At 50.8% G+C, this 24889-nt stretch overlaps 1 protein-coding gene across 9 annotated transcripts in view; it reads left to right on the top strand.

Annotated features, from left to right (window-relative positions):
• The window catches only part of ZMYND11 (zinc finger MYND-type containing 11), a 125250-nt gene extending 101633 nt beyond the window's left edge, over window positions 1-23617 (top strand). For 7 of the 9 annotated variants that reach the window (XM_080810394.1, XM_080810390.1, XM_080810393.1 and 4 more), the window contains 10 exons: window positions 525-617; window positions 3738-3825; window positions 4345-4400; window positions 8620-8697; window positions 9527-9645; window positions 14054-14261; window positions 14596-14664; window positions 15278-15550; window positions 15741-15926; window positions 21413-23617. In XM_080810394.1, coding sequence (XP_080666520.1) covers window positions 525-617; window positions 3738-3825; window positions 4345-4400; window positions 8620-8697; window positions 9527-9645; window positions 14054-14261; window positions 14596-14664; window positions 15278-15550; window positions 15741-15926; window positions 21413-21535 — 1293 coding nt within the window. In that variant the 3' untranslated portion in view covers window positions 21536-23617. The remainder of the gene's footprint in view (window positions 1-524; window positions 618-3737; window positions 3826-4344; window positions 4401-8619; window positions 8698-9526; window positions 9646-14053; window positions 14262-14595; window positions 14665-15277; window positions 15551-15740; window positions 15927-21412) is intronic. The other 2 variants (XM_080810392.1, XM_080810396.1) reach the window with 1 other exon arrangement.
• Window positions 23618-24889: the final 1272 nt, after the last annotated feature.

Raw genomic sequence — 24889 nt, 5'->3', positions numbered from 1 at the left:
TATATGGTGTAAGAAAGTGTCCAATTTCGGGGCTCCTAGGTGGCTCAGTCATTAAGTGTCTGCCTTTGGCTCAGGTCATGATCCCAGGGGCTCAGATGGAGCCCTGCCTCGGGCTCCCTGCTCATTGTGAAGCCTGCTTCCCCCTCTGCCTCTCCTCCCCTGATTGTGCACTCTCTCCCTGTCAAATAGATAAATAAAATCTTAAAAAAAAAAAAAAGTACCCAATTTTCGCAGCACGCTTTATGGAAGAGATGGTCTTTCCCTGTTATATATTCGTACCTCCTTTATTGTAGAAACATTAATATTTTTACATTTATAATACATTTATCAAAATGAACATTTAATGGATACGTCTAAAATGAAGTGGAATTTTCCAAAATAATTGTTCTTTCTATCAAAACCCTAAAAATGTTGCCTTAAATGATACAGTACACGTATGTTTTTCTGGTAAATTTTGTTGTTTAGAAATTGTTTCACTGTCTCTCTTGGGCTGTGTCTGAAACATGTACCTGCTGCCCTTTCAGGCCATAGACCTTAATAAGAAAGGCAAAGACAGCAAGCACCCGATGTACCGGAGGCTGGTGCACTCGGCGGTTGACGTCCCCACCATACAGGAGGTAAAGCCCGCCCTCAGTCCTGTTCCCCATATGCCCAGAGCTCCCAGGTGACTCCGCAGCTCCCAGCCGCACAGGATTCCGGGGCCCTTCCTCCCTGCGGGCTGCCCGCCCACCCTCTTCCTAAACGTAAAGGGCCCCGCGCTGCTCTGTGCACGGACCTGGTGTTCCCGGTGGGAGGCCCTGGTGGGAGGCCACCGTAGCTCCTGGAGGCTCAGTCAGAGCAGCCGGTGTGGCCGGCGTAGGTGATGCTCAGATTCGGGGCTCCCTGTCTGGGTGGGCTTTCCTCACTTGAGCGTCAGCTGCGCGGGCGTCTCTCTCAAGGAAACAGTCGTGCCTGGGACTGGCGTCCTGGGAACTAACAGACTGAACTTGAGCAACACGAAGATGATAATCAGAAAACTTAACTCTCCCGTTTTGTTTTGCTTTGCTTTGTTTTAAAGATTTTATTTATTTATTCATTTGACGGAGAGAGACACAGCGAGAGAGGGAACATAAGCAGGGGGAGTGGGAGAGGGAGAAGCAGGTTCCCCACTGAGCAGGGAGCCTGATGCGGGGCTCGATCCCAGGACCCTGGGATCATGACCTGAGCCAAAGGCAGAGGCTTAACAACTGAGCCACCCAGGAGCCCCAAAACTTGACTATTCTTAAGAGTGCTTAATTTTACCTCTTCTGGCCAAGGTGTTTTGGTGGCTTTGTTAATACGTAATTACAGGTTGCAGTAAAATCCAGTAGAACATTTTAACATGTTTCCAGTTAGGATTGCTGAAGTACTAATTCTGTACTTGGCATGTCACTTTGAATGTAAGATCTTGTGGTTGCCATAATAGCTTATGGGGGACCGCAGGAATCATCTGGAGTCATTTTACAAGTTTCCCAATCTCCTTGGCCGCTGGGAAGGACTGAAGGTGTAGTAGTTCAGTAGATGAGTAGATGAAGGCTGTTCCCTAGAAAGTGGCCAGTAGAGCCTGGGACGAAACAGGGAGTTTTCACCTCATCTCCTGCCCCCAGGTTTCATGTCCTCAAGCAAAGCCTCTTTTCCTAAACCCTAACGTCCCTGAGGACGATGAAGACCCCAGCTGCCCTTCCTCGCCCCCCACAGCCCCACCCTGGCTCGGCTTCTTCCTCTCCCTGAGGGCACCTTCCACACTCCACCTAGTCGGATCCTGTTTAATCGTAGAGCACACGAGCTGGGCGGATGGAGCAGATGGCGCTGTGAGGGGGCGCAGGTGTGGTCCAGGTGCGGTCCAGGGGCGGACGGCACTGTGAGGGGGCGCAGGTGCGGTCCAGGTGCGGTCCAGGGGCGGACGGCACTGTGAGGGGGCGCAGGTGCGGTCCAGGTGCGGTCCAGGGGCGGACGGCACTGTGAGGAGGCGCAGGTGCGGTCCAGGGGCGGACGGCACTGTGAGGGGGCGCAGGTGCGGTCCAGGTGCGGTCCAGGGGCGGACGGCACTGTGAGGGGGCGCAGGTGCGGTCCAGGTGTGGTCCAGGGGCGGACGGCACTGTGAGGGGGCGCAGGTGCGGTCCAGGTGCGGTCCAGGAGCGGATGGCACTGTGAGGCAGCACAGGTGTGGTCCAGGAGCGGATGGCACTATGAGGCAGCACAGGTGAGGTCCAGGAGTGGACGGCACTATGAGGGGGTGCAGGTGCCATCCAGGAGCGGACGGTGCTGCAAGGGGGCACAGGTGCGGTCCAGGAGTGGACGGCGCTATAAGGGGGCACAGGTATGGTCCAGGTGTGGTCCAGGAGCGGATGGCACTGTATGGGAGCACAGGTGTGGTCCAGGAGCGGACAGTGCTGTGAGGGGGCACAGGTATGGTCCAGGAGTGGATGGCACTATGAGGGGGTGCAGGTGCCATCCAGGAGTGGATGGTGCTGTGAGGGGGTGCAGGTGTGATCCAGGAGCGGACGGTGCTATATGGGGGCACAGGTGCGGTCCAGGAGTGGACGGCGCTGTAAGCGGGCACAGGTATGGTCCAGGTGTGGTCTGGGAGCGGACAGTACTGTATGGGGGCGCAGGTGCCATCCAGGAGTGGGCAGCACTGTGAGGAAGAGAAGGAGGAAGACAAGATTTTCTGTCTTCGGTAGCTTACAGTTCAGACCAAAGTCAATGCCACAGTGGTGCCAACATCAGAAATCACAGAGTTGCTTTGAGAATGCTGGGTGTGTATCAGACACCCGGGAGCTGTAGACCACGCCAGTGCCTGGGCGTCCGGAGCCCAGGGCAGTCAGAAATTCAGACTGGGGCTCCGATGTTGGTGTTTGTGAATACGCCCTGGGACCCGTCGACGGCAGGCAGGAGCAGGCACCTCCCGCACAGGGACTCCCGCAAGCCTTCTCAAAGGACGGACAACTGCAGTGGGTCTCCGGGGATTTCAACAGAACGGCGGGATCTTAGATACTCTTTAGAGGCCTTTGTATTCTACATTACTTTCAAGCTGATTTCCTAAAAGTAGCACCAAGATAAGAAAATGCCTCCCTACTACCTCTAAATAACTTTGCTATACCTTTCTTCCAAACACTTTGCCTCCCCTGTAAAAAATCCTCAAATTCCCTCCATAACCCTTTTCTGTGGCAGCTAAAGGCAAATCGACAGGAAGCGATGGGAGCCCTTCAGATGCAGCATCTAACGCAGTAGAAACCCTCGCATTGCCTTGGTGCACAGAGGAACACCTAGGACTTTATTTTAAAGTTACTTGTAATTGGGTTCCTGGTCCCGCTTCAGAATTATAAATGTATCTTCTTCTCTGTGACATAAAACATCCCAGAGGCTGATGGTGGTTGTCTTTTTTCAGTCTTTGTGCACATGTGTTGTACAGACGGTGGCTGTGTTGTTCAGGTCTCGCCAGCTCCCTGGCCAGGGCTCTCCTTCATCAAAGCGGGTCTCCATCCTGCAGAATGAGAGGCACGCGTGTTGGGCAGAGCCCAGCTGGCCGCTGAGCGGGGTGGGCGGCCGCCGGACCCCACGATCCCGGCTGCAGGCGGGCTTGTCTGGGTCCCCACGTGTGTCCCTTCCATGCTGTGGGACACGGGAGTGGTCGTAGCGTCGTCCTGGAAAGTTCCCGCCGTGCGCCCGTGCTCTGACCCCGTTTGTGTAACACGAGACCCTGTCGCCCTCTGCAGAAGGTGAACGAGGGGAAGTACCGAAGTTACGAAGAGTTCAAGGCGGACGCGCAGCTGCTTCTGCACAACACCGTGATTTTCTACGGAGGTTGAATGGTTTTTCTTGTCTGTGCATGTTTCCCCCGTACCATTCACATTCTGGGTCAGGAATTACCTTCGATAAAATGCAATTCAGAACATTAATACTTCAATGATTTCTAAGCAATAACGTGAGGGTTTCAACTCAAAAATATTTCGTAATGTGGTTCTGGCTTATAAAATTGCCCACAAGCTCCAGCACACTAAATGATGAAAGCCATACTGCTTAGTTTTAGACGCAAACTTAGTCGAGGGACTTTTTATAAGCACTTTGATTGATTGATGTCCTGTTATTCTGAAGGGGAGAAACAGGCTGCTTTGGACTCGGAGCTTCAGTACTCTGTGGAAAGCACCATGAATGCTGCACAGGAAGTGTTGTTTTGCTGCCTGAACTTTATTTAAAATAGACGTTTTTGTTTAAAATAGTACGTGGCCACTTTATCACTGAAAGAAGCTGTAAATGTATGACTTTGGATCGTCTTGTGTTTCTAGATGACTGGTAATAGATCATCTCTGCCTTTAATTACAGCAGACAGCGAGCAGGCGGACATAGCCCGGATGCTGTATAAGGACACCTGCCACGAGGTACCGCCCACCCCTCCAGAGGTCCTGCTTGCATGCCTCCAACCTGCCATTTCCTTGAAATCATCTTATTTCCATGTTTGATGTACAAGGAAAATAATGCAAATGGAGGGGAGAATTTCTCTAGGAAACCTGGGGGTTAGATCGAGTCGATAAGTAACTTGTACAGAGAAATGTTGTTTCCTCTTCTGTAACTGCTCTCAGGGGCGTTGGTTCCATGAGGCAGGAGGGTATGTGGCACTGGGCAGACGCTCAATAAATGTTCGCCTCGTTTTTATTTTTACACTGAAGTACAGTCGCCATACAGTGTTGGGTGAGCGCCAGGGTCCCAAGTCCACGCGTCACTCACCGCGCCTCGGGACGAGTGGAGTCCCTCTGCGTCACACAGCATCGGCACACTGTGACCGACTGTATTCCCCGCCCGTCGCAGACACAGACTGACTTCATAACAGACAGTCCCCTTCACCTCCCCCCAGCACCCCGCACCCCGGCAACCACCAGTTTGTTCTCTGTGTTGATGAGTTCCTTTTATTTTTGTTGTTTGGTTTTTCAGATTCCACAGATAAGTGAAATTAAACTGTATTTGTCTTTCTCTGACTTACTTAACTCCGCATTACCGTCTCTAGCTCCATTCCTGTCCTTGCAGATGACAAGATTTCATTCTTATAGGGCTGCTTAACGCTCCCGTGTGTGCACGAACCACGTCCTCTCTGTCCACCCATCTCTTGAGGGGTGTTGCGGCTCCTTCGGCAGCGCGGCGCCTGTGGACGCTGCTGCTACAACACTGGGTGCCTCTTCTTCCCGCTGCATGTGTGTCGTCGGGAGTGCAGGCGGTGTCTCACTGTGGTTTTGACTCGTGTCCCCCTGATGCTGAGTGATGTGGGGCATTTCTTCATGTGTCTGTTGGCCATTTGTGTGTCTCCTTTGGAGAAGTGTCTGTTCATGTCCTCTGCCCTACTTTGTTGATGGATTATTTGTTTTTTGGGTGTTGAGTCCAAGAAGTTCTTTATAGATTTTGGATACCAGCCCTTTATCTGATAAGACATTTTCAGGTATCTTCTCCCGTTCTGTCAGTCGTCTTTTGGTTTTGTCAAATGTTTTCTTTTGCTGTGCAGAAGCTTTTGATCTTGGTGAAGTCCCAGTACTTCATTTTCGTGCTTTTGTTTCTCTTGCCTTTGGAGACGTGTGTAGCAAGAAGTTGCTGTGACTGGGGTCACAGAGGTTGCTGCCTGTGTTCTCCTCTAGGATTTTGATGGATTCCTGTCTCACATTTAGGTCTTTGATCCATCTTGAGTTTATTTCTGTGTGTGGTGTAAGAACATGGCCCGGTGTCATTCTTCTGCCTGTGGCTGTCCAAGGTTCCCCACACCATTTGTTGAGAAAACTCTTTCTCTATTGCATATTCCTTCCTCCTTGGTCACAGATAAATTGGCCGTATAGTCATGGGTGGATTTCTGGGTCTTCTGTCCGGGTCCATCAATGCCCCCGTCTGTTCTTGCACCAGAACCATACTGTCTTTATGACCGCAGCTTTGTAAAACAGCTCAAAGTCCAGAATGGTGATGCTTCCAGCTTTTTTTTTCTTTTTCAGGATTGCTTTGCCTACTTGAGGTCTTGTGTGATTCCGTACAAATTTTGGGATCATTTGTTCTAGCTCTGTGAAAAATGCTGTTGGTATTTTGATAGGGATTACATTCGACGTGCAGACTGCTTTGGGTCTTACAGGCACTTTCACAACATCTGTTCTTTCAGTCCATGAACATGGGACGCCTTTCCATTTCTTCACGTCATCTTCAGTTTCTCTCATCAGTGTTTCACGGTTTGCAGAGTGTGCACGTCTTTCTCGTGTTTGGTCAGGCTTCTTCCCAGTATCTTACCTGCTTTTGGTGCAGTACCGAATGGGATTGATTCTTTAATTTCTCTTTGTGTTGCTCCATTATTGGTGTATAGATACACAACAGATTTCTGTACATTGATTTTGTAACCTGTGACTTTACTGAATTTATCAGTTCTAACAGTTTTTTGGTGGAATCTTTCCAGTTTAAGGTATGAGCCATTATCTGAAAATAATGGAAGTTTTGACTTCTTCCTTGCCGATTTGGATGACCTTCATTCCTTCCTTCTTTAAGATTTGATTTAATTATTAGAGAGACAGAGGCAGTGAGAGAGTGCAGGTGGAGTGGAGAAAGAGAGCGCCTGACGGGGGGCTCGATCCCAGGACGCTGGGATCAGGACCTGAGCCGAAGGCAGACACTAAACCGACGGAGCCACTCAGGCACCCCTGGCCGACTTTTAGTTCTCTCTGTTGTCTGACTGCTGAGGCCAGGACTTCCAGTGCTGTCGTAAGTAACAGTGGTGAGAGCAGACATCTTTCTTGTGTTGCTGACCATACAGGAAAGGCTCTCACTTCTTCCCCGTTGAAGATGCTGTGGGTTTTTTGTAGATGGGCTTTATTATATATCGAGGTATTTTCCCTCTGTACCTACTTTATTGGGGGGTTTTTATCATGATTGGATGTTGTACTTTGTCTGCATCTACGGAAATGATCATGTGGTTTTTATCCTTTCTTTCATTAATGTGGTAAATCATGTTGATTGATTTGTGAATATTGAACCACGCTTGCAGCCAGGAATTAATCCCATTTGATTGTGTTGAATGATTAATGTATTGTTGGATTTGATTTGCTAATATTTTATTGAGAATTTCCACGTCTGTGTTCATTAGCGATATTGGCCTATAATTCTCTTCTTCCGTGGAGTCTATTTGGTTTTCATATCAGGGTCTCATAGAGTAAGTTTGGGAGTTTTCCCTCATTTTCTGTTGTGTGGAATAGTTTGAGAAGGATAGGCCCCCGCCCCCTGTCCATCCAGTCGTCAGTCCGCGGACACTCGGGCGGCCTGTGTCGCGATTGTTGCAGATGATGCCGCAGGGAACTCGGGGAAGCACGCATCCCTGCAGCTTAGCGGTTGGTTTCCTTTGGACAGACACCCAGTAGTGGGACTCCTGGGTCACGGGGCAGCTCTGTTTTTAACTTTTTAAGGATCCTCTGTACTGTTCTCCACAGTGGCCGCCCAGCCTGCTCCCACCAGCGGTGCCCGAGGTTCCCCTTTCTCTGCATCCTCTTTCCTTGGTTGTTGGTTCTAGCCATTGGACAGGTGTGAGTGACAGCTCAGTGTAGTTCTGATCTGTATTTCCCCGATGACCAGTGACATTGCGTCTCCTCATGTGTCTCTTGGCCGTCTGCGTGTCATCTTTGGGAAAATGTCTGTTTAGTTCCTGTTCATTTTTAATTGAAAAAAAAATTTTTTTTTTGGTTTTTAGGTGTGGTCGTTCTTTACATATTTTGGATATTAACCCCTTATTGGATCTATCATTTGTAGGTATCTTCTCCCACTCACTAGGTTGCCTTTTCGTTTTGTTGACTGTTTCCTTCACTGCAGGAACGTTGCCTCTTTGAATGAAAGATACATGTTTGAGTTCCGAGATAGATTTCACAGGCAAAAAAACCCAAACAACAAAGTTTCTACAGTAAACTGTTGAATAAACACAGTTTATTCAGTCAATAAATGAAATATATATTAGGGAACATCCTTTTGATCTGATACACTCATGTGAAACCATACTAAATCTTGCAAAATTATCTTAATTTATATAAAAACTCTTTTTTCTTGATTTCAAGTTTGGCCTTTGTTTTTTCTCCCATTCAGTAAATATTTATTGAGTGTCTGCTCTGTGCTGTGCAGTATTTTAGGGATAAAGTGGTGGCCGAGGTACTGCTTTCTGCTCATGGGGCTATACTCTGAAGAAAAACTCAAAACAGAAACAGACAAAATACGTTTCTAAATGAGTCGTGAAAGAGCGTTAGGAAGGCTCATGGGGGCTGACGCAGAGGGTGAGGCACGAGGCGGTGCACGCACTGCTGTTGCTGGTCCTGGGCATCGAACGGGGGCTGGCCGGCGGGGCCCGTGCGAGGACACAGCATGTCGCGTGAGTGCTGACCGGTGGGATGCAGGGCCCGGCTGAGCGCGGAGGTCAGACACGCAGGTGGTGTGCACGGGAGAGTGGCCGCTCTCCCAGTGTTTACTGAAAAATGAAATGGTTAAACTTAGAAACTTCAAGCCTGACAATGCATGTAAGAGAATGTTTGTTAATTTACACGGACGTTTTACACAGTTGGATGTTCATGTTTTACGCGGGCTAAAATAGTTGCTTTTCTTTTCTAGCTGGACGAACTACAGCTTTGCAAGAACTGCTTCTATCTGTCAAATGCTCGTCCTGACAATTGGTTCTGCTATCCTTGTGTATGTGAAATTTTGTGATTTTCTGTTTTTTACCTCTTAAGTGTGTGATGTACTATTCTAAGGAATTTATTTCCAGTTTGCTCAAGGATTACAGTCCTTCCTAGATATTTTTCTTTGTATATAGTATATATGGTTTTGATGATTACGAAACCTGAAACACAGGGTTAACAACTTGGCATCATTATCCATCTCTGACTTTAAAATGAGGAACTTAAGAACAAACTCTGGGTCCCTTAATATCTAACAGAGTGAATTTCTGCCTTTCCCCTCATTCTTTCACAAGAAGGATAAGGTTTTGTGTGTGCTTGTGGCTGTGTGCTGTCCCCTGGGATGACGCTATCTCAGGAAGGGTGCTCTCTCTCCGGGACTGGAGGGGCAGCACCCAGGCCCTGGGCGCCCGTGGCTGCCTCTTGACCTCACTGTGCCTCCCAGGCCCGTGGGCATCTCTCTGACCTGGTTAGCCTGGCCAGGGCCTCCCACTCCCCTTCATGACTGGCTCCAGGTGTTGGTGTGCAGCTCCCGGCAGTGAGGACAGGGCATTTGCCACGTTCCGCACATGCCTCTGCTGGCCGCGGGGACCGCCTCGCCCCTGCGTGCTGAAGCCTGTCTGTTCGGAGAGCTGAGTCTCTGTATCACTGCTTTATGTAGGTTGCAATTTTTTGGTAATTTTCTTGAAGGCAGAACCAATCTGAGAAAAACTTCTATGTTTTTAGGAGTTAAAATATTTTCAAGATAGTGGACTCTACTTACTAGATTGCTCATTATTAACAATGGGCTTCTATTTAATACTTTAAAAATAACGTGACCCGGTAAAACATTTTATTTCCAGATCCCTAATCATGAACTTGTTTGGGCCAAGATGAAAGGCTTTGGGTTCTGGCCCGCCAAGGTCCTGCAGAAGGAGGACAACCAGGTGGACGTCCGCTTCTTCGGTCACCACCACCAAAGGTGAGCGTGGCCCGTGCCATCACCACTGACCGCCCAGTGACCCCGGTGCCCACCAGGTGGGCCGTGGCGTTCGGAGGGCCCCTCTGTCAGAAACAGGCAGGAACTTACTCTAATTTAGAGAAACAAATCACACGTCACTTTTTTTTTCTTTTTTTTTCCCATTGTTATCCATGGTTTTTTTTCCTTTTGTTATGCATTGATTTATTCTGGCTAATTGTCTTTCCTTTGGAAAATTCAGTAGGATACGTAAGTACAGGGGAGAGAAGTTAATAAAACCAGGAAACCTACTACCCAGAACAGGAAATCACTAACGGCTTTGTCGTTTTTACCTTCCGGGTTGGTTGGTTGGTTGGTTTGGTTTTTTTTGGTCTTGGTTTCTTTTGGGCTTGTGAAGTGACATGGTAGTGGTTCGTGCCTGACGTGGTGGGACAGGGGTGAGGCAGGGGTTTGGGAGGACTCCTAGAGCACGGCCGCTCCGTGGTTTGGGATGACAGGACGTGGTCTCCGTCATCTTCCCCAGGCTCCGTTCAGAGCCACACACAGAAGTCATTGACTTGGGAGCCGGAGGCCGTGTGGACGCTGTGATCCAGGAAGCTGTGTCCAAATTACACACATGTCGCTCCCAGACCTCGTTTCCAACCCAGACTTTCAGGCCCCTGTTGCAAGGGAGATGTGTATACCAAAGCCTGAGTGGTGGCATTTTGTCGTGCGAGATCATGTGTGTCCCCACAGTGAGAACTGTTTTTGTTACCGTAAACCTCGTTTTGCACGTTATTTCATACAAAGACTGTGAACTCTACTATGAAATCATAGCTGCTTCCTTCACTGTGATGTTAAGTCCTAAACATTTATCGAGGACTGAAGTGTCGTTCTGAGCGACGCTGTCACTCGCGGGGCTGACTGGACGCTGACCGGCGTTCTCAGCACGCAGCCGCAGGGAAGGCGCCACGTCCGTGACATGGTCTGGAGGCCTTTGCGAGTCTGCAGGGCCGTCTGTGGGCCTGACCCGCAGGGTTTGCGCCGTTGTCACCACTGTGGGAAGACACACGGCAAGGGGCAGCGTTTCTCTCTGTCGTTTTCATTTAATTTAAATAGAGATTCAGTGGCAAGAATTTTTACTGGAATTTAAATAAAGAATTTAAAAAATTAAAAAGAAATAACAAGCAAAAAAAGAGGAAAGTTTCGTGGCAAGAAACCTGCAGTGAGTTTCCAAAAGCGTAGTTCTGTCCCTTCACAGACAGACGTGCGCTTCGCAGACACTCAGGGCAGGAGACCTCAGTAATGCAGAGGGGATGTGTGAGCTGTGCTGGTTTCGTTGTTCTCTGGCCTCCCACCCGGCGTGTCCCATCTGCCGTCAGCACAGGCAGCCGGCAGTGCACGTGAGGAGGGACACGGAGGACAGTGTCCGGCTCAGCTCTTGGCCTCCCAGCGCGGACCCGTTGTCTGGTCACCCGCAGTGAGGGCTGCAGTAAGACCCGTCTCAAAAGGGTCAATGAAACCTTCGGACGCAGTCACCCAAGCTTAGTGGGTCGTGCACAGCAGGGATGTCCTAAAGGTCTGCGTTACCTCAGGAATCCATGTGACGTCAGATACCGTTAACGTAGAAAAACCAGGAATTCGGGTGTTTGGTAAAATGCTCAAACTGGTTAGTGTGTCTTTTACAGTTTTTCATCCACGTTCAGACAGCCCTATGCAATCTTCAACCATGAATCGTATTTTTCTGTCATTTAGTCTATTATGCAGATCGTATTTTAAAAGAACATGTGAGCTAATCTGTTTGGGTTCTGAAGAGAGAATTACAATGTAACATTACATTGCCAGACTTTTTTTCTCCTGAATTTATTATTTACTGGAAGATTTAATCGAAACAATTTTGGACAGATGGGGCTCTGAGGACGTCGTTGTGGAAAATACAGTTAGCCGTCAAACAAGAGTGACGTTGGGGGTGCCAACCCCCCCATGGTCAGAAATTCATGTCTAACTTCTGACTCACCCAGACACTTGGCGGAGAACAGCCAATCTGACAACACACTCTGTGTGTTACTTGTACTCCCTGCGGATCTCGTGTGAGGCCCTACAAGGGACAGACCCTGCCATCCACGGCTCAGCCCCTGAAGACCCACAGCCTCACAGGAAATCTGGGATCCGCTTCCCTTTCTGCTCATTACTGGGTGCCCAACACAATGCTTAAATGATGAGGACGTACCTTAAAAGTTACACTGTGTCTTATTAGAATACTTGATTGATCAAAAAATGAACCTGATGCAGTATCGATCACCAGTTCTCATGAAGCAGCGTGTTCACACACCCAGAGGAGACGGCTGGTAAAGGCCTCGATCCGCAGGTTCTCATTCGTGCCATTCTGACAGTGACCACTTTTAAGTGACCATCTCAGTGGGCCTGAGTACGTCTGCACTCTCACCAGCGTCACTGCTAATACTTTCGCCAGGTCATCCTGTCCGTTCTGGTGGGAGAGAAAATCTTACACAAATAAATGGTCTTGGACTCGTCCCTTCTGTGTCCTCGGTACAGGACGCACGGCCCCTCCCCAGACCCTGAGCAAGTGGTCTTCCTCTGGGAGGGAAGGCTCCGTGGCAGCATGGTGCTTCCGGGATTTGCAAGGCTGCCTTCTCGAGGGAGAAGGAGTGGGCGAGGTCTGGGTACGCCAGCAAGGCTGCCTCTCCCCTGCGGATGCCTGGAGCCCGCTGGGAGTCACGGGCAGGGAAGCACGTGATTTCGAGCTCCTTTGCCAACAGACCACCGAGCCATCAGGGAATGAGTATGTTCAGAGCGTTGAGGATCGACAGATGCGCAGATTCCGCCAAATCAGATTCTCTTGTATTAGACTCACCGTACGTCGCAGGGTGTTTTTGGTAGCTCGCATCGCATAACCCACGGTCCTCTTCAGTCGTGGAACGTGCTGTTCCCAGTCACGGAGGGGTCCTGAGAGAACAGGAATGCCCGTCTGAACCACACGGAGACGGTTACGTCTCGTGTTAAGAGCTGATGTGAATCGATTTTATTATGTCCAAAGGGTAAACAGATGTGATTGAAGTCGAAAAAGTACCCTGGTAGGTCAGAGATTCACCCCAGGCCGTCCCCACGGCCAGGCCCGGAAATCTGTCTCAGAAGCACGGCTTGTAGAAGGTGACCGTGCATTACTGCCCAGTGCGTCCTGCGCGCCCAGCCAGCGCTGCTGACCTCAAGAGTAAGGGCGGCTGCTCCCCCGCAAGCCCGGTCTCCTCCGCTCCTCGCAGGGGAGCCTGGGGTCGTAGCCGTCGTCCGCTTCAGTGGGTGGCTAATGGAAGCGTGTCCGTCAGGTGGGACGCCATGGCCACTCCAGTCCCACGGGTCCAGCCGCCGGCCTGGGACGTGAGGACCACGTGTGGACACTGCAGAGCACAGGGCCTGTGCTGCAACGCGGACATCTGCACTCGTGGCTGAGGCCCACGTGCCGTGACTCCCTCGGTCTCTTCAGTCCTCAGGCCGGGGTCCCCCGTCGCCCTCGGCCAGCAGTGGCAGCTGACCGCGTGCAGTGACGCAGAAGACGCGAAGCACAGATCTGTGTGTTTGAGGTGCCACTTGCACACTTGGACTGGAGGCTGCAGAGAGTCTCGTGCACCTTGCCGCTTTCTGTCTCATGCGTGCCATCCCCTCTGCTGGGAACGCCTCCCTTGCTGTGGTGCATGTGTTCCCTTGGCCACACGTCGCATCGCACGTCGCTTCTCACCTGGGACACGGTCCCTTCTGGACAGAGGCTCCGCATGTGCCGGTGCCACCCAGTCCGCCCCTGTGGTGACGGCTTCCCTCGCCCGTCTGCACAGCAGCTCTGTCCCCAGACACGGCAGGATCATGTGCTCAGGACCCACCCTTCGTGCGGCGTGTCGTGGTGCCTTCGTGGGCACACGGGGAAGTGCAGTCGCTGTGTGGGCGCCCGGGAAGCTGTTCCTGAGCTCCGGCCTCTTCCCAGAACTGCATATGGTTTTTGTCCGGTAACTTCGGGTCAGTATGAACGTCGTTCAGAGACGCTTATTTTTGTATCTGAGTCCTTGGCCGAACGCTGCAGCGTTAGTGATGGTCTGCGAAGCGAATACGGATGTGCTGGAAGCGGCACGTGGCGGAGAGCCGGACTCGGACGCCCTCGCGTTGTATGTGCGGTGCGTGCGGGCTCACGGCCCGCGGCTCTCGTCTGCCCGAGCCGGGTGTGGGTGCCTTCCGTGCCGGGCAGGAGCTGCGGCCGCCGGCCTGGCTGAGGGAAGCCAGGGCGGCGCTGGGCGCGCGTCGTCCGCTTGGACAGCAGGTCTCACCCACGGCCGCAGGGCGTGCAGCCGCCCCGGGGCCTGCTTTGCATGGGTGGAGTGTAGGGGCGTTCTGGAAGTTTCTAACCATGCTCTGGTGCTCCTCGCAGGGCCTGGATCCCGTCGGAGAACATCCAGGACATCACCGTGAACGTCCACCGGCTGCACGTGAAGCGCAGCATGGGCTGGAAGAGGGCGTGCGACGAGCTGGAGCTGCACCAGCGCTTTCTCCGCGAGGGAAGGTTCTGGAAGTCCAAGAACGAGGACCGGGGGGAGGAGGAAGCGGAGTCCAGCATCTCCTCCACCAGTAACGAGCAGGTGGGGGTCCCCGCGAGCGGCAGCCTGTCGATCGCGGGGGACGAGCGCATGTTCGCGCTCCTCCCTGCCGCACAGATGGCGGGGCCGAGCGCTCAGCAGAGGCGTTGGCCCTCCCAGGCCTCCCGCAGCCCTGGGCCCGACGCAGCCAGCGACCCGGCCGGTGCGGGAGTCCAGCATTCCCGCCCACCCCCGGGGAGCTCCGGGTGTGGGGGCCGCAAGGTTGAAGGGAGCAGAGTGCGCACGGGAGCCGGTGACTCGCGTCTTACCCGTGGGCCCATGACCAGGGAGTCGTACTGTCTGGAGTAACAGGCTGTTCCTCTTTTGATGCCCACAGCTGAAGGTCACACAAGAACCGAGAGCAAAGAAGGGACGACGCAATCAAAGTGTGGAGCCCAAGAAGGAAGTAAGTGGCCGCATTGCATCGTCCCGGCGGCACGGCCCCGAATACGTGTCCCACACGTCGGTCACGACAGTGTGCCCCGGTGGCGCTCACGAACACCGCTGTCAGGGAGCCTGTCCTCTGTCCACCCGCGTCCCGGGAAGAGCACGTGCGCAGCACAGGCTGCGTCTGCTCCGGCGTTGGCTCCGCGCCGGCCCCAGCCTTCCCTCACGTCGGCGTTCAAACCTGGGGGAGTCCAAGCTCGGACGCTCAGAATGACGTGTTTGTGGTTCGGAATTCTGGGGTGTCTGTTAATGAGCCTAATCCGTAGCAGTGACTCTGAGCTGGTAACGGCTTTATATCTTACAGGATATTTTTATTTAGTCTGAGAAGAAAAGACCATAGTGTGTGTTTGCCACAAAGTTCTAAAGCTTCTGTTTGGAATTATCTTGGCTATTAATTGCTTAGAAGTTTTGAGGGGTTTTGTTGGGTTAGCCGGGGTAAAGTACAGAGTTTACCGTCCTGATGACAGGGCTGTGATGGTGGCCCCTCACCGCCGTGCCGGTCTGACCGGGCTTGCTCTTGGACCGGCGGGCGGGCGGCGGCCTGTCCCACGTGCACTGTCCTTGTCCTGCAGGAGCCGGAGCCGGAGACGGAAGCCGTGAGTTCCAGCCAGGAGATCCCCACGATGCCTCAGCCGATCGAAAAGGTGTCTGTGTCCACTCAGACCAAGAAGTTAAGTGCCTCCTCCCCACGTATGCTGCACCGAAGCACGCAGACCAGCGGTGACGGGCTGTGCCAGAGCGTGTGCCACGACAAGTACACCAAGATCTTCAACGACTTCAAGGACCGCATGAAGTCCGACCACAAGCGGGAGACCGAGAGGGTCGTGCGGGAAGCTCTGGAGAAGGTAAAGCGGCCTCCGGGGGCTGCGCGGGACAGGAGCCCTCTCCCGGGGACCACCCCTCCCGGCGGGAGCGTGGGGACGTGGTCCTGGAGCCCTTCGTGCTCCCGGGAGCAGAGCGGGGAGGACCGCGGCTCAGCACAACCTGGGCGCGGGTTCTGGGCGGGCCGGTCACGGGCTGCCGCTCTCGTTCCAGCTGCGCTCGGAAATGGAAGAAGAGAAGCGACAGGCGGTCAATAAAGCGGTGGCCAATATGCAGGGCGAGATGGACAGGAAATGTAAGCAGGTGAAGGAAAAGTGTAAAGAGGAGTTTGTGGAGGAGATCAAGAAGCTGGCGACGCAGCACAAACAGCTCATTTCGCAGACCAAGAAGAAGCAGTGGGTAAGTAGCCCCGTGGCCTCGCGGTCCGCGGCGTGAACGTGCCCCCGTGGGCGGACGCGGAAGTGCTGTGGGGAAAATGCGCTCAGACAGACCTTGTGCCGTCGGGGGGTTCATCCCGGAGTGAGACGGAAGGTCAGACCGTTGGCCGGGAGGAAGGTTTACGTTTTCACCGGGAGTCGTCTCTGTGCGCGCGTCCACCTCAGGAGTGTTGACAGGATCGCGCTGCTGCGGACGGCAGCCTTCAGGACGTGCTCAGCGTGTCTGCTGGGTGGGACTTTGCCGTCCCTGCACGGCCCGTGCCCTGGCGTCTGCCCGCTGACTCCTGCCAGTGATGGCCCAGTCCTGACACGCTTAGTGCCCGCATCACGACAGCACGTGTTTGGTTTTGCTGCGTGACATTGACACACCAAGTTCTTGTCCCTCGACTTGATTTCTGACGGGGACGTTCACTGGGTCCAACTCCTCTTAGAATCTGACACTTGGTTCCTTTTTCTTGGTGTCGTGTTTGTGACTCTTCCCTAGACTGGGAGCTCTGAGCACACCTGTCCCCCCATCTCAGCTAACTGCTGGGGAAAACGTTTTGTTCCCCAAAACTCATAATTTGGTTCCTTGGTGTTCATGAAGTACGGTAAGACGTCTTGTGATTGTTCACGGGACCACGTTTTCTGAAGTGGGTCTGTCCTCCAGCAAATGTTCGCTCAGGAAAGTGAACGTTGTAAACACCGTGATAAGGAAAGGGAAGTTCAGAACTTGTAGGACAAGCAGATGAGTACGGAAGCCGAGTGCCCGAGATCGTCACCGGCACACAGCCCCAGCGCTGCGTCTGTGTTTCTGTCCTCGTGCGACAACCAGAGAAAGCCAGAGAGTGGGCGCTAGACTTACAGGAAGAAACCCCTGTGGGCTTATTGAAGAATCAAAGAAACGGGCAGAGGAGGCCGTGACGGGGCAGGAGCTGCCGCGGGGGTAGCCTTCCCCCCTGTGAGGCCACCCGAGCCGCGCTGGCTGCTTCCTTTCCTGGTGCTCACCGCCCTCCGCATCGCCTGCCCGCGGCCGCAGTGGGGTTTCCCTCTCCCCCCGGGCGCGTGTCTGCTCTGCATCTTCCCCGTCCGCCACCGCTCACGGACGCTTCGGCCGTGTGCTCTGGTGAACACGCCGCAGGGACCGTGGGGCTGCCGGTATCGTTTCCGTGTCTTGATTCCGCTTCCTTGGGGCAGACACCAGCAGTGGGATTGCTGGATTACAGGGCGGCTCCATTTCCGGCTTTCTGAGGACCCTCCACACTGTCGTCCGGAGCGGCTGCCCCAGCTCGCCTTCCCACCAGCAGCGCACGGGGGCTGCCCTCTGTCCGCATCCTCGCCACATTCCTCATTTCCTGTGCTGTGGGTTTTAGCCGTTCCGACAGGTGTGCGTGATCCCTCGCCGCGCTGGTCAGGGACGCTGACATCCCTTCGTGATTCTGGAGGTCTGCTCTGGGGACAGAACCGTGCGGGCCCTTCGCACATTTGTAAAATCAGGTTGTGTTTTCTGTTGAATTGTAGGAATCGTTTATTTGGGACGTGAACCACATACATCAGATGCAGGGTTTGCAGATACTTTCTCCCATTACGTAGGCTGCCTTTCCAGTTTATTATTTTCTTTCCTGTGCAGAAGCTTAGTTTGATGTTGTCCCATTTGTATTTTTTTTTGCTTTTGTTGCTTTTGTGTTTGGTGTCAAATCCAGAAAATCATTGCCAGGACCAATGTCAAGGAATTTACTGCCTATTTTCTTCTAGAAGTTTAAGCTCTCAGGTCTTACATTACATTTGAGTTCACTTAGTCCATTTTGAGTTAACTGGTGTTTGAGCTACAAAAGTGGACTGGTTTCATTCTGTCGCCCAAGGCTGTCCGGTTTTCCCACTGCCACTTACTGAAGAGCCTGCCTTTCCCACACTCTGTTGTAAATTAGCTGACTGTGTCGGTGCGGATTTACTTCCGGGCTCTGCTGTTCCCTTCCTCTGTGCATCTGTCTTTATGCCAGTAGCAAACTGCTTTCGATTTCCCCATTGTTTTTGATGAGGAATTTGATGCTTATGAGATTACACGGAGTGCCTGAGAACACTGTTCATCCTGTCATTTCCAGCATAAACTATTGTTTTAATCACATCTTAGGACAGAAGGTTCACAGGTTGACAGATGCCGGAAAACGGATGTTAAGATGAGCTACAGCTGAGAAACAGTGGGATGGTTACCCTCGAGATGGGTCCGCGTGAGAACCTGTCAGGGTCCTTGACAGAGAGGAGGGTGCTGCTGAAAAGTACTAGCTAAAGATGAGGAAACCGAGGCAGAAGTTAAAAAACTCGGCCCAAACTCACATGAGTCATTAGCACACGCCCAAGATTCAAACTCAGGATTCAGTTCAGCTGTTTCTGACTTTACTGAAATTACAGTAAGATTGCGGGAAATCTTTGTTTTTTCTTTGGAGGCTTGTGCCTTCGGTCACATCCAAGAAACATCGCCAAATCCAGTGTCACGAAGCTTCTGACCTACGTCTCTTCCAGCGTTTTATCGTTTTGGGCCTTACGTCGAGGTCTTTGATCCGTTTTGAATTAATCGGTGTGTGTGCTCTTGGGGCGGGGTCCGGCCGCCCCCCTGCCCCCACCCCCCCGCCTGTGGACGTGCAGTTTTCCCAGCTCGGTCTGGTGAAGACGCTGTGGGGTCCCCGTCGAGGGGTCTTGGCATCGTTGTCAGCAGTCCTTCCGCTGTCTTGTGAGGGTTTCTTTCTGGGCTGTCTGTCCACCTCCCCTCGTCTGTCTGTCTGTTTCTGTGCCAACAGCACGCGGTTTGGTTACTGCAGTTTTGTGCGGTCGGTTTGAAAGGAGGAAGTGTGAGTCCTCGCGGTTCTTCTTCGGGGTCATTTTGGCTCTTTGGGTCCGTGGAGAGTCCACACGACTTTCGGGGTGGGTTTTCTGCATCTGAAAGAGGTGTCGTCGCCCTTTTGATAGGGAGGGCACGGGATGCGTGGATGGTGTCGGGTCCCAGTGACGTTGTAGCAGTAGCATGTCCTCCGGCCCACGAACGCGGGGCGTGTTTCCATTTGTCCGTGTCTGGAGTTGCTTTAGCAGTGTCTGTGGTGGCCGTGTGTAGGCTTTCCCCCTCCGTGGTCAAGTTCTTTCCTACATATTTTATTCTTCGCTCAATACAAGTGGCAAAAGTGGGTTCTTGCCTCGTTCCTGATTTGAGAGGAAAAACTTCCAGGTTTTCACCGAGTGTGATGTTTGCTCCGGGTTCTTTGTGCGCGGCAGTTTCCTTCTATTCTTGTTTCATTGAGTGGTTTTTATCACGAAGGGTGTGTTGCATTTTGTCGGACGCTTTGTCTACATCAGCTGAGATGATCGTGTGGGTTTTTTCCTCGTTCGTACATGGATGGATTCTCGTCCTTGGGTCACTCGTGTACACCGGACTGTGGGGTACACGGTTCTGGAGTGGAACCCTTTTCCTGGGTTGCTGAGTGCCATTTGCTCGTACTTTGTGGAGGATTCTGTCCCATTGATCTGCAGCTTTTGTTCCCGTAGTATCTTTGTGTGGCGGGTTATGCTGGCCTCACAGGATGAGGTAGGAGGCGTTTCCTAGACTACAGCGTTTGGGGAAAGTTTGGGAAGGATTGCTGTTAGACCTTGTTTAACTATATGCTGGAATTTACTAGAGTAACTAGCAAGTCTAGGGCTCTTTTTATTGAGATTTTTATTAGTCATTCAATATGCTTAAATTTCTTTGAGTTAGTCTTGGTACATTTTATTCTTCTGGGAATTTGTCCATTATCTAGTTTCTTCAGTTTTCTAGAATATGGAACAGTTAATAGTACTTCCTTAAACTCCTTCGTATTTCTGTAGAATCATTTGTAAGGTCCCCACTTTCATTTCTGATGTTAGTAATTGGAGTCCTCTCAGTCCATTTAGCTAAAAGATTGAAAAGATCAACAACATTGACCAAACGCCAACATTGGATTTCCCAGGTTCTCGCTCTCGGTTTCGTCTCTGCCATAATCTTCAGTGTTTCTCTTCACAACTCGGAGGTGCTGGCTGGTGTTCAGGTGCTTCTCCATGCACAGCTCCCCGGAGCATTTCTTACAGGGCAAGTCACAGGGTCCCTCAGCTTTGGGGTATCTGGGAATTTCAGAGTTTATCCGTCACGTTGAGGAGGACAGTTCTGCTGAATCTAGGGTTCTGCATCGACGGTACCTGCCTTCTGCTTCTGCAGTTTCTGATGACAGGGCTGGCGGTGACATACTGATGATCTCCTGTGCCTGACCATTTCCCTCGTAGGCTTCCAGGAGTCTCTTTTAACCCGGGCTTTCGGAAGTTGGGAGGTAACGTGTCTAGATGTGTCTCATTGACTCTGACGTGGAATTCCTTGGGCATCTTGGGTGCTTATGTTCACATCTCCTATCAGATTGAGAGGTTTACAGCCATTATCTCCTCACATGATCTCTACCCTGTCCTCTGTCCTTCTGTGACAGTCCCAGAACATACATCTGGGTTCAGTGGACAGTGTCCTGCAGTCCCTCAGGTTCTGCTCACTTTTCTTCTGTCCTGTCTTCTGCTCAGATTTGCCTGTAGAGAGCCAGCGTTTCAGTCGATGGACTTCTCGGCTCCAGATTTTCTTTCTGGTTTCTTTTTAATGGAATTTCCACTTTGTTCACATGTCATTAACTTTCTCATCTCTCTCTAGTTCTGTGAGCATCTTTAAAACCGCTGTGAAAGGTCTTTAATAACCTCTGCTGTTGGGCCCTTCTCAGGGACAGTTTTATTTTTCTTTGAATGTTACCATTCCATTTTTTGTGAGGCTGAACACTGGACATTTGTGTCTAATTGTGTGGTAACTCTAGAACTTGTTTTCAACGCCCTTTTCGGGTTTGCCCATTTTTGTCGTAGGCTCTCTGTGCTGAGACTCAGTCTGAGGCATAAGCCGAGGACTTGTCAGGTCTTTCCTGAGCCGCCACTTCCGTGCAGCTGGCCGAGCATATGCACAGCTGCCCCCACGCAGCTGGCGGTGGGAGGCACTTGCTACTGTGCTAAGAGCCCAAATGGACCCAAATTCATCAGAATTTACTGTCCCCAACTTCCCTGGGAGCTTGGAAGCCTTCAGTAGACTCTAGTTCTCCAAAATAGTTCCTGGAGACAGACTCGAGTGATGCAGTTGCCCACGTGGGGCAAGATGCCTGGTGCTTCCGGCCCTGCCGTCCTTCCAGAACCCTCTCTAGATTTGTACGCTGCTGGCAGCAAGCAGTAGAGGTGAGACGTTCGTGTGCCAGGGATGCCCACACTTGCCAGGGACGGACCCAGTGCCGCAGCCTCCGCGGCCTCCCCCGTCGCCTGCTGTCCGGCCCGCTGCGCACCACACACGGGTCTCCTTGTGGGCCGTGCTTGGAGGTTGAGCCCCGCCGATGCGTGCGAGCAGCGCTTCCGAGGCCTGCCGGTCTAACCAGGGCCCTGCTTTCTCCCCTGCAGTGCTACAACTGTGAGGAGGAGGCCATGTACCACTGCTGCTGGAACACGTCCTACTGCTCCATCAAGTGCCAGCAGGAGCACTGGCACGCAGAGCACAAGCGCACCTGTCGCCGGAAAAGATGAAGGCGGGTGTCCCGGGCCGCCGGCGCGCATCTCCTCAGACACAGCGGTTTTTGTTTCCAAGAAGCCAAAATTGTTTAGAATTTGCTTCCCATTTTGCACCAGCCTTTAAACACTTTTCGTGAAGAAATTTTGCACAGTAGTTTAAATCTTTTGTTAATGCTCCTCCGGAGTTTTTCAGGGGGTAAAAGTAACATCAGTGGAGGGTATTATTTTAAATAAATTTTAATTGAGAATTTGTTGCATTTTCAGCAAATTTTAAAACATTTTTAGGTTTTACAGAGATTTTAACCTTTAAACAACAGATCTTTAAAAAACAACAGGTGAATACAAGCGAGTTTAACAAAGACACATTTAAAATAGATCTGAATGTAAGAACTGCAGAACTGTTTCAGAAATAAAACGTACTACCTTGATGTGAAATTTATTTCTTAACCTTGTTGAGCTGGTTTTGTTCAGCTTAATTTACTGTTTAAAGGCATTATCTGTTGGTTATGCCAGTGGGTATATGATTGAATTTAGGGAACAGGGTTGACACGGCAGGTGCTAGTCCTGCGTATTTTTTCTTAAATATTTCCCAATTGTGTTTTTCATTATTTCTTTTCAATATATAACTTTTATAACAAATTATTAGCTTTGATCTTGTAGTTTAAAATTGCAGGGAACTGGGGTAATCTTTTACTGAGCTGGATCTTAGAGAAAATGAATATTTAAATTTTAAAGTTTGCACATTTCATCTTTGTCCTAACATGAGTGCTTGTAACAAGATAAATAAAAAATAAAAAGCCAAAAACTACCTTTCTCCACCCATGGAATTACAGATGAGGCATACAAATTTCTTTAATGCTTCCCTTCCCTCCCCAGGCATCATCTGATCGCCTGTTATCTGGTGTCACCGCGTACGTTGTAAATTAACACTGAAGGGAAAGAGAGCACTTGCGTTTCACGGAGGCCGTTATGTTTGTAGTAATGGGCCACTGCCCGCTGATGAACTCCATCACTGTACACAGAATGAAGAATAATGCATGTTAATTTTCTTGTATTAAAGATGCCGTGATTTGTAAAAAGTCTGTATTTTGCGGAATGTCTGGATTAAGAAGCATTACCAATAGGAATGGATCGATAGTTGAATAAGGATTTTTTTATACATAGATATATAAAATTCAGCCAGGAAAACTTAAATTACTTTTTTTAAAAGGAAAAATCTCACCGTTTGTTTTTTCAACGACTGATCTTAGACCAAGTCAAATTCCCATTTATCATTTAGTTATTTTTAAAGGTTAGAGAAATAATTTGTAAATATTTATTTAGTCCTTTGATATTTATTAAAGCAATTACACAGCATGGAAGTGAAAGAATCAGGAGGAAAACCTTTTAAAAAGTTTTCTCCAGGTTTGTCAGGGTCACTCTAAAGATGGAAAAGTAACGAAGTCTTCTGTGAAATCACCCTCCATCGGGCCTGATGCTGTCCAGGTGCCGACGCGAGTCAGTCGACAGGCTGCTCCCCGGCGGCGACGGGGCGTCTCGTCCCATCGCTGTGTGACTGTCGGCGTCGCCGGGGGGCCGTGGTCTGACTGACACCTTATAACCGAGAACGCTTACCTTCTCTGATTGTTTTTCAAGTTTTAAAACTTCGATCCACCCCTATGAGAGCAAGTTATTGTGGAAATATTTTTGGTGTAAAATCATTCCAGAGTATGTACTATTTAACTGATAGCTGCATGAAAGTAAGATTCGTGTTCCTTTGGCTTTTTTGTCTCCGTTGACACGGTTGCACATTTCCAAGTTACTACAGTGTGAAAACTGTGTGTTTAAAAAAAAAAAACAAAATTAAAAAAAAGAGATTGTGGCCTGGTTTTGTAAAAGTTTTAGGTAAAATTACAACTGATTGTTTTAGGAATCATTATAAAAATTTTCTGCGAATCATAAAGCTATATCAAGGTGTTGAGCTTAGCCACTACGCACATTGTAATTACTCATTGTGGCTGTCCAGTTCTACGATGCATTCTGGCATTTTGTAAGCTGCTCTGACTAGCAATATATAGATTCATTTAATGTGTTAACATTGGTTAATAAATGTATTTAAAAAAACTGACTTTAATAAATTGGTTTGCTAGAGGGGAATGGGTGAAACCAGCAAACACGGCCGGGTCCCGCGGTGACCCTGTGCTGTAGCTTACCCGTGGGCGACTAGCTCCCCGTGGAGGCAGGGTCTTCATCGTTCGCTTAAACATTTAAGCTTTCATCCGTCCTGAAAAACACTGAAAGTACCTTCATTGTTTCTTGAAAAATTTAGGTCTGACTTCAAAACCCATTTTCTTACCCCTTATGCTAGGCTGAACATGGACCACATCTTGTATCAAACCCATCCCGTGACACCGATGTCTGCAAAGGCCGGCATCACCCTCCAGACCGTCAGGCAGTGCACGGCTCAGCCCTCATCCATGCCTCAGCGCGTGGTCTAGACTTTGGACGTCAGGATCACAGGAGAGCTTGCTGGGACGTTGCTGGGCCCACCCCCGGCATCTGCCCTGCTCGGCACTTCCCAAGTGTCGGCGACGCGGCCATTCTTTCATGAAAAGCCACCTAGATTCACAAAATAAGCTGCATAAAAGTTTAGTATTTTACGGATTCCTCCGGCCCATCTACAGGCTCCCCACACCCTAGAAGGGTCCAGGCCCCCAGAGGTTCCTCGGGTGTGAAATCATTCCAGAGTATGTCCTAAAATCCCCGATCCGTGGGATGGGGCAGGGAGGCCGTGGGGGTCTTGTGACTGTGACTTAAATCAGACCTTCTCAGACTCATGCATGCGGATCACCTGGGAACCCAAGTAAAATGCAGCATCTGAGCTGGGACGTCTGGGGTCGGAGGAGCTGGTGCTCTGCCATGTCTCAATCTTCCGAGTGATGTGGATACCGTTGGCCAGGGATCACGGCAGCGAGGCAGGGTGCTGGAGGGTTAACCGTGCTAAATGCACAAAATGCTGTCAGATGACACCCGTCGGTGCGGCACGCAGGTAATTTTAAATTTCCTAGTCGCCGTATTAGAAGGAGCAGGTGACACTCAACGTAATACATCTTAATCGAATGTGTCCAGAATATTTCAATATTTAATATATCAATTAATCAGCTATTTTTCATGCTTGTTTGCACTAAGTCTTCAAACTCCAGTTGTTAGTTTCAGGCTTTCAGCCATCTCCATCTGGACTGGCACGTTTCCTTCGCATGTGGCTGGCGACTGTCTCGAAGACCTTTGAGCAAGGGACGCCGCGCCCCCGCCTTTCCGGAGGCCAGAGCTCACCGCGGCCACGGGTGCGCGAGCACCTGCACACCTGGCAGCAGACGAGAAAACCATCCG

Source organism: Martes martes (assembly GCF_963455335.1).
Source record: "Martes martes genome assembly, chromosome: 8".
NCBI lineage: Eukaryota > Metazoa > Chordata > Mammalia > Carnivora > Mustelidae > Martes > Martes martes.
The sequence above is the reverse complement of the archived record's forward strand: the minus strand, read 5'-3'. Positions and strand labels throughout refer to the sequence as shown.